At 38.9% G+C, this 9,126-nt stretch overlaps 1 protein-coding gene across 1 annotated transcript in view; it reads left to right on the top strand.

Annotated features, from left to right (window-relative positions):
* Nucleotides 1-9,126, top strand: part of NUP160 (nucleoporin 160) — a 45,185-nt gene that overhangs the window by 9,573 nt on the left and 26,486 nt on the right. Inside the window, exons 7-11 of the mRNA XM_019656490.1 lie at nucleotides 706-864; nucleotides 4,811-4,888; nucleotides 5,153-5,250; nucleotides 6,724-6,808; nucleotides 8,826-8,894. Of these exons, the coding sequence (XP_019512035.1) occupies nucleotides 706-864; nucleotides 4,811-4,888; nucleotides 5,153-5,250; nucleotides 6,724-6,808; nucleotides 8,826-8,894 (489 nt within the window). The remainder of the gene's footprint in view (nucleotides 1-705; nucleotides 865-4,810; nucleotides 4,889-5,152; nucleotides 5,251-6,723; nucleotides 6,809-8,825; nucleotides 8,895-9,126) is intronic.

Raw genomic sequence — 9,126 nt, 5'->3', positions numbered from 1 at the left:
TCACAGCAGCCCAGCTCCAGGTTGAGCTGTTGTTCAGCATCTTAGCTGTAGAGGGCAGTGTCACTGGCCCTCATATGTGGGATCCGAAACGGGGCCCCCTGGTGTCCCAAGCCAGTTCTTAACCAACGCACCACTCGGCCAGCCCAGGATGTGTGTCTTTTAAAAAGGGAGGGCAGGGGCACGTTGGTTAAGAACTGGCTTGGGACGCCAGCTCTAAGCAGCAGGGCCCCAGTTTGGATCCCACATGAGGGCCAGTGACACTGCCCTCACAGCTAAGATGGTGATCAACAGCTCGACCTGGAGCTGGGCTGCCGTGAGGCGACGGCGTAGGCTGCAGCCCCTGCTGCAGTGGGCTGCCATAAGCTACTGTGTGTGGCCGGCAGCCAGCGTGAGTGGCCTGACAGCCAGCGTGAGCTGCCAAGAGCTGCCCTGAATGGCTGTCCAGAGGTGGGCGACCGGTCTGCCTCACCCAGGAATTGCTCAATGATAATACCAACGTGTGCCAGTGAAGCGATGTCTTCCACAACTAGACTGAAGAACAAAAGGACAGCAACTTGTCTGTTCCCCTTCCCCGACTCCCCAGTGCTGTTCCCCTCCCCCAATTCCCCAATTTAAAAACAAAAACAAAAACAAAAAAACGGGAGAGCGTTTGTTTTGTAACCTAAATATTCTTTGATACTACTCATTAACTCTTGTCTTGAGAAGGACCAAATGTGCCTGATGGTAGCTGACATGCTGGATTATGTTCCTGTGAATAAAGACCTTCGGCTCACTGCGGGGACCGGACACAAGTTACGACTTGCCTATTCCTCTAACATGGGGCTCTACCTGGGGATATACATGCACGCACCAAAGCGAGGACAGGTATGCAACACATGACACGTGTCAAGTTACTCTGTGTAATGGTGTGGGGAAGTAGCTGCAGACTCACGGGGTTCATTTCAGCTTTCACACCAACCTAGACGTCTCATGTACTGTTTCCACTGAGATAGCGGGTTTTGTGCTAATCTGTGAATTAAAAGGTCTTGAAGGAGAAGTCAGGGTGAAAGGGAGTAGAGTTGAAAGGAATATGAAAGGAAAAGTTAACCAAAACCAAACAAGAAAGAGCACATATAGAAGCCTATGAAAAAATGGAGTTATGAAAGGGATGTGGGTGTTAAGTGGTTGAGGAGAAGTTAATTTTTAGAAGTAGTTTTGCTTGTCATCCAAATATTAGCTGTTGTACGTAGATGAATATTTACCTTGTAATAAATGGTATAATCATATAATAGCAGCCATTTGTTGGGCGTTTGGCACAGTGCCAGGCCCTTCATGTATATTAATAGCCAACGCTGGGAATGTGCTTATCTGAACTCCCAGTTTACATGGTACCCATTTAATCTTAACGACATTCCAGTGAGGCTTGTCCTCCTTGCCCTGCGGGAGCTCTGATTCCCACGCTGGCTGCTGCTCTGCCTTTATATGATAAAGGAGACAGATGAACAGCCAGATGAAAGGGTACACAGGGCAAGGTCCACAAAGGTGCTGAGTGCATGGGCTTCTGGCCGCCGGTGTTGGGGTGTGCCACCCTCCTGACACATGGATGTGTTCACCAACGTGGAAGCACTCCAAGTCCCGTACTTTAGTGATTTTTATGGAGGCTTCATCATGTAGGCGTGATCCATTATTAACGCAATCTCTAGCCTTTCTCCCTTCCCTGGGGGGTTGAAAGTTCCAAGCGTCTAATCCTGGCTTGGTCTTTCTGGTGACCAGCCCCCATCCTGAAGCTATCCAGGAGTCACCTCATACCCAAGGGATTTAAGGCCTCTGTGTCAAGAACTGGATCAAACGTTAAATATTAGAACAAAAGATGCTCTTAACACCCCTGTCACTCAGGAGATTGCAAGGTTTTATTTTAGATGCTCAGTGTCAGGAGCCAGGGGTAGAGACCTATATATATATTTCTTATTATTTCACAAATTCTAATAGAGATTTTGTTGGCTCTGTAGATCATATTGGAAAGTCTTACCATCTTAGCAGTATTAAGTCTTCTGGTCCATGAACATGGGATGCTTTTCTGTTCGTTTAGATTTTTAACTTTTTTTTTACAATGTTTTGTACTTTTCAGAGTATAACTTTCGCAGCTTTTTTGATCACTCTATTCCTAGGCATTTTATTCTTTTTGAAGCTATTGTAAATGAAATTATTTTCTTAATTTCATTTTTAGATTGCTCATTGCAAGTTTATAGAAATACAATTGATTTTTGTATATTGATCTTATATCCTACAACTTTACTGAACTCTTATTAGTTCTAACACTGTTATAGTGGAATCCTTACGACTTTCTACATACAAGATAGTGTAATTTGCAAATAAAATAGTTTTTCTTTCTTTCATTTTTTGTTTGTTTTTTTAGGGTTTTTTTTTTTTGCTTAATTGACCTGCGTAGATCCTCCAGTACAGTGTTGCAGTGGCAAGAGCTGACATTCTTAGTGTCTTAAATGGAAACACAGATGGCATGCTTATTACATGCCATCTAAGGGAGAAAACTTCCAGTGTTTCACCACTAAATATGATGTTATCCATGAATTTTTTTGTAAATGCCATTTATCGGATTGGGGAATTTCTCTCCATTCCTAATTTGTTGAGTGTTTTTATTATGGAAATGTATTCACTTTGGTGTGGTGGCCTTGATTCATGTTAAGACATCAGAAATTTTCCCCACCATTGCTTTCACATCATCAGTGCGAATATCAACACAGTGAAATAGGCAAATAATGTCATAGTAGTATTATGAAAGGAGTTTTGACCTCTCTGACCCCCTGAAACTGTCTCAAAGACCTCTGAGAGTCTACGGACCACATTTTGAGAACCACTGCTCTAAAAGTTAGATCTAGAATTGAATGTGGTATTCTAGGAGTGGTGTCAAATTGAGCACAGCTCTTCTCTCCTTTGTTTTGAGCATTATGGTTCTATCAGTGAAGCCAAAAACCCGATGAAATTTTTTTATAACACTCAGGCTTATTCAGATTGTAATGAACTTGCAGTCTTTTTTTTGTTCTTCACAAAAACTGCTCTTTGGCATGGTTTTTTCTCCCTTTTGTAGTGATTTGACATTGCCATAGACACCCCCATTCAAGGTTTCTATATTTTATCAAAGTAATCAGTCTACAGTGGATTGGAAATTTTAAAAAACCCACAAAAACTGGTCCTTTACCACAGGTGCTTTGAGAACCACTACTCTAGACCAGCTAGAATCTATAATTAGAAATATTTTGCATTGCTGCACATATGTGATGATGGACACATAACAGAAAAACATTTTCATGAGACACCTTTATTATGAATGATGAACTGATGAACTCTGATACTTTGTTTTGTTTTATTTTTAATGCTTGTTGAGACCTGCTGAATTGATTCATGTTCCACTGATGAGTTGAGATCCACAGATTGTAAAATGCAGCTCTAGGCTTAGGTGAATATGAACACTACATATATTTTTCATATTTCATACACTCCTATTTTTGTCTCAAACGGACTCTCCGTGCATATTTTTTTTAGTACTTCCTTGTGGACAATTGTTTATAAGGACAGAATTATTGTTAGTCTTTTATCAGTCTCAATCATTTTTGCTTTTATCAGTGAATTTCTTTATCAAAAAAATTACTTAAAATACCATCAAATATTATTTTGAGTTTGAAATTTTTGTTTTGGCAGTGGAGTTAAATACTAAACGCAAGTTATTTTACAGGGTTTTATTTTTAATAAAGATTAACCGACTAAGGTTGATTTGTATTGTGTGTATGTTTGAAATTGTCTTTGTACTTTGGTAAAAATATAAACTTAAAAATGGGTTTCTGACCACAATGAGATACCACCTCACACCCATTAGGATTGCTGCTATAAAAAAAATAAAAAATAACAAATGTTGGCAAGGATGTGGAGAAATTGGAGCCTTTAGCATTGCTGATGGGAATGGAAAATACTGCAGCCACTATGGAAAACAGTATGGCGATTCCTCAAAAATCAGTCATTAGAGTTAATTACCCTGTGATCCAGCTATTCCACTTTTGGGTGTATACCCAAAACAATTCAAAGCAGGGTCACAAAGAGATATTTGTACACCCACATTCATAGCACTATTCATAATATCTAAAAGTTGGAAGCAACCCAAGTGTTCATCAACAGATGAATAGATTAACAAAATAGGGTATATGCATAAAATGGAATATTATTCAGCCATAAAAAGGAATGAAGTTATGATACATGTTACAATATGGATGAACCTTGAGGGCATTATGTTAAGTGAAATAAGCCAATCACAAAAAGATAAATATTGTTATGATTCCATGTATATGAGGTGCCTAGAGTAGGAAAAGTCATAGAAACAGAAAGTAGAATGGTGGTTGCCAAGGGCTCGCAGGAGAGGGAATGGGAGTTGTTTAATGGGTACAGAGTTTCAGTTTTGTAAGATGAAAAAAGTTTTGGGGGTCAGTTGCACAATAATGTGAATGTACTTAACACCATTAAATTTTACACTTAAAAATGGTTAAGATAGGGACAGCCGAGTGGCTCAGTTGGTTAAGAGCTTGCTCAAGAGTGCGAGCTCTGAGCAACAAACAGGGTCGCCGGTTTGATTCCCAGCCGCTGAGCTGCCCACAGGTGGCAGGATGGCTCAGCTTAAAAAAAAAAAATGGTTAAGATGATAAATGTTATGTGTATTTGACCACACTTTTTAAAAAATTTTTTTCTATATGCTGATAACTCTTGTTTAGAAAAAGTAGCATGTTGATTATCTCAAGTAATAAATTATCAACTTGTGTATTAACAGTTCTGCGTTTTCCAAATGGTGAGCACTGAGAATAACCGCTACAGCCTGGATCACATTTCCTCCCTATTCACTTCTCAGGTAGGTTGGATCGTCCTTTGCATATTACACAAGTACAGGAAAGAAGTATTGGCTAACTCGACTATGTTGTAATGGGATTGAAATGTTAAAATGGAATATTTCCTGATGTATGCAAAGAAAATTTTATTTAGGTTTTAACAAGTTCGTGTGGTACTATCTTCTGTTTTCTTGCTTTTACCTCTGCTACTAATACAAATTTAAGTCATCATAAACTACTACCCTTTCTTATTTTAACCCCCTTTTTTCCTCCACATTTCCTCCTAGGAGACACTGATTGATTTTGCCTTAACCCCTACGGATATCTGGGCCCTGTGGCATGATGCTGAGAACCAAACAGTTGTGAAATACATCAACTTTGAACAGTATGGACCACTTACCTCTGTCATCCTACCTTACCCCAAGCTGTTTCATACTAAAAAACATGGGAGCTTTTTATGTAGAACCAAAGTCAAGTGTTTGCATTTAAAGAACTGAACCTTGCGTTTGCCTATTGTTAACTATTTTCTGAAATACCTTTTTTGGCATTTTGTGTTATTTCTTACCTTTTGGTTTTAAAACAAAAATGAGGATTTTTAGGGTTGGAAAATACCGTATTTCTTGGGAGAGATAGCACATATTCAAAATACTTCTTATCTGGGAAGTGTTTTTTTGCTTTTAAGCAAAGACTGTTTCTTTTTTTTTTTTTTTTTTAGCTGAGCCATCCTGCCACCTGTTGGCAGCTCACGGCTGCTCAGCTCGGGCTGACTCGACCGCTGTTGCTCAGAGCTCAAACTCTTGAGCGAGCTCTTAACCAACTGAGCCACTCAGCCGGCCCAAGCAAAGACTGTTTCTGATACACACAACTTCCAAAAGACACTGCAGCCTCTTTGGGTTCTCAGTTTACTCATAAGATGAGAAACAGATTGTACAAGTACAGTGCTTCTCAAACTTTTTTAAAAACAGGAAACCCTTTTCTTCAAAAGATAGTGTATTCCTATATAACAAAACTAGTATTTTTTATGAGTATAAAATTATAACACAATTTAATGTGTTGATAATTTATATTATTAGATATATTTGGTATCTGTTGTTTTTACTGCACATAGTATTAATTTGATTTTTTTTAAACAAAATACATTTTAAAGACCAATTTTGAGTTAAACACTTGTGTAATCCCTGAAACACCTGGGCAGGATTTCCTGGAACACAGCTTGATGTCCCTGGAACTAAACTAATTGAACCTTTGGTGGGGAAGGGGAAGGGTCTCTCATAACCCTGTATTCTAGAATGGAATTCTAGAAATAGCTGCCCCCAGATTGCCTGAGCAGCCCCACCTCAGAAAATAGAGTACTCGTGATAGATGGCATTCAAACAAAGTGGTAAAAAAGCAAATAATCTGTGAGATTATTAGATGAGAGTTTGAATCCTGGTTGTACAACTTACTAGATGTGAGATACCCTTAGCCTCAGTTTTCCACATCAGCAAAATGGGGTTAATACATTCTTCAAAGTTATAAGGCATACGCGAGTAATATCTAGAACTGCACCTAGTGTAATGTCTAGCGTATAGTAAATGCACATACATATAGTAAAAAATTAGCTATTATTATTTGTAGACTTGTGTTTAGAGTTTTAACTTCAGGAAGGTAACTGTTAAAACTGGTAAGAGTACTTCTATAAAACCAGACTCTGGTAAGAATAAGTTTCTTTTTTCTGAAACATTTTTAATAAAACTGATCAAGCAGTAATTGCAGAGGTTCAGTGGTGGGGCCTTCCCTGCCCAGACACTGCCAACAGCATAAGCTTTGTTGTTATTTGTCATTTTTATGTAGGCTTATGGACTTTTTTTCTCTGCAGTAATGTTGCAGGTCAGTGGAATCCCGTTTTTATGCAGCCACTGCCAGAAGAAGAGATCATTATCAGAAACGATCAAGAGCCCAGAGTAAGCAATGCTAAGACTTATATAAAGGGATGATTTACCCTGATCATTAGTTTGAGAAGAACCAGTTGTATTAGAACTCCTTCAGTTGCAGATGGAAGAAACCCCTCAAACTGACTTAAGCTTCAAAGGAGAACATATTGGCTTGTGCAGCTGAGAAGTCCACAGTTAACCTGGCTTCAGCCATGGCTGGAACAGTGCTTTCAGGCTTGATCTCTCCTTTGTCTCTATCCTGCTTTCCTGTTCGTTGGGTTTTTTCTCAGGCAGGTTTCCTGAGCCTGTGCATCCTGTGAAGGAAGCGCCCCCAGAGGAAAGAGAGCACCTCTGTCGCTGGTCCTGGAATAGACATTCACTGGCCTGGCTTGAGCCATGTGCATCAATCAGTCTCCTGACACAGTCACTTTGATCAGGAGGAATAGAATATTCTGGCTTGTCATGAGAAACATGTCCAACAGAGACCTTGCTACTGTGGAGGGTGGTGAAGTCAGTTGAGTATGGATAGTGGAGGAATGGTTTCCCAGAGAAAGATAAGGAATTTGTTAGTAAAAGAAGGGCAGCCAGATTCTGGGCAGGCACAAACCCTAGCTGTCCACTATACTAACCATGTTACGAACGAGAAATAAGATAAATTCTGACAGGTATATATATATATATATATATATATATATATATATATANACTATGAAGAAAATAACTTTAAACGGTAATGCAGTGGAGAGCAGAACACTCCAGTCTGTCTTTTCCAAGATGCCCTCAGGATAAATGGAAGATAAGGCTTTCAGTTTGTGCCTTATTGTTAAAATGAGTTTAAAATTTACAGGCTCTGGGCCTGAAACAGTGACTATTTGTAGGATTGGAAAACCCCCTTTAAATTGAATATTGCTATGTTTTTAATCCCAAGAGTTTATTGGCTCTTGACTTTTGTCTAAAAGCCAAAATTATATGCTAATTCTTAAAATCCTTGTTTTTCTCCTTCATTTTGGTTATTTTATTCCCTAGAACCTCAGTAGAAGGAAGGAAACTTGAATGAAGGTCAATCAGGCTTGCTACTTACTGGCAAATCTGGTTTATGAAATTTGGTCAAAATAATTAGGCAATGTGAGGTTATCCATTTTATTCTCTCTACTTTATTTCCCCACTTGTGAGAGTTTGTGCAGTTTTCTCTTTGTTTTTACATATAATGCCTATTATTCTTGGTTCATTTTCTTTAATATGTGAACCATAAAATGAGTACTTTGTGAATGGTGTCAAAACCAGTTTAATTGTTCTCTTACCAGTGCATACCGCCAATTCGCCTGTTCCGTTTAAGATTGTGTTGACGGAAAAATCATCCAAACCTGTTCAGAATTTTAGTGAGAGTTTATTTGAGCCAAATTGACGACACATGCCAGGGAGCAAGATCTCAAATGCTCCCCAGAATAACAGTTTTGCAGCTTCTTTTATGCATTTGAGATTGAGGAGGGAACATAAGGAAAATTGCATGGAGGTGAGAGAAAGTAAGTCAGGGATTGTTAACAAGATTATGTGCTCCTTTGTAGGTGGTTACAGTTTATTTCAAAAGTTTGTTAACCTAGATGCACAGAAACCGTGGATAGGCCTGGCTTAAGGCAAAGAGCAACCTTTAACTAAAGTTATAGGCCTGGGGCGTGACTATCCACCATGACCTGCCCAGTTAGGAATTTATGACCAGATCTCCCTGTGAGGTTACTTTCCCCTTTTTTCATCCTCAAGTGGCATTTGACAAGCTGTGTTTTCCAATATAACCCAATGAGGCGTTCCCTGAGGAGCACATCATTTCCCGAATAGTACGTCCAGTTGACTCAAAGACACTGCCATCTTCACCCTTCAGTGTGAAAATACAGCACTGCTCTACTACTCGTCATTGCTCAACTCTTAGAAGGGCCAGAATTCCATGTTCATATATTAGAAACTCAGCGCTGATCCTAATGTGTTGAATTCTTCAAATTTTTCCAATTTTTATCTTTTTAGAGTGATATTTTTTGTTTTAATGTTCTAACAGGAGATGTATTTGCAGAGTCTGTTTACACCAGGACGATTCATAAATGCAGCTTTATGTAAAGCTTTACAGGTTAGTGAGAAAATATTTAATGTTTATTTAAGATTCTTACTATTATTGTATAATTAACAATTATTCATTTTTTTATTGTTTGGCATATACTAAACACTGAACGTATTTTTTGTTTTGTTTTGTTTTGTTTTTGCTGAGCCATCCTGCCACCTGTTGGCAGCTCAGCTCGGGCCAGGACTTGAACCGCTGTTGCTCAGAACTCTCACTCTTTTTTTTTTTTTTTAAGATTTTT

This window comes from Hipposideros armiger, unplaced genomic scaffold (assembly GCF_001890085.2).
Source record: "Hipposideros armiger isolate ML-2016 unplaced genomic scaffold, ASM189008v1 scaffold_258, whole genome shotgun sequence".
Classification (NCBI taxonomy): domain Eukaryota; kingdom Metazoa; phylum Chordata; class Mammalia; order Chiroptera; family Hipposideridae; genus Hipposideros; species Hipposideros armiger.
Note: the sequence above shows the minus strand (reverse complement) of the source record. Positions and strands in the feature narration are given on the sequence as shown.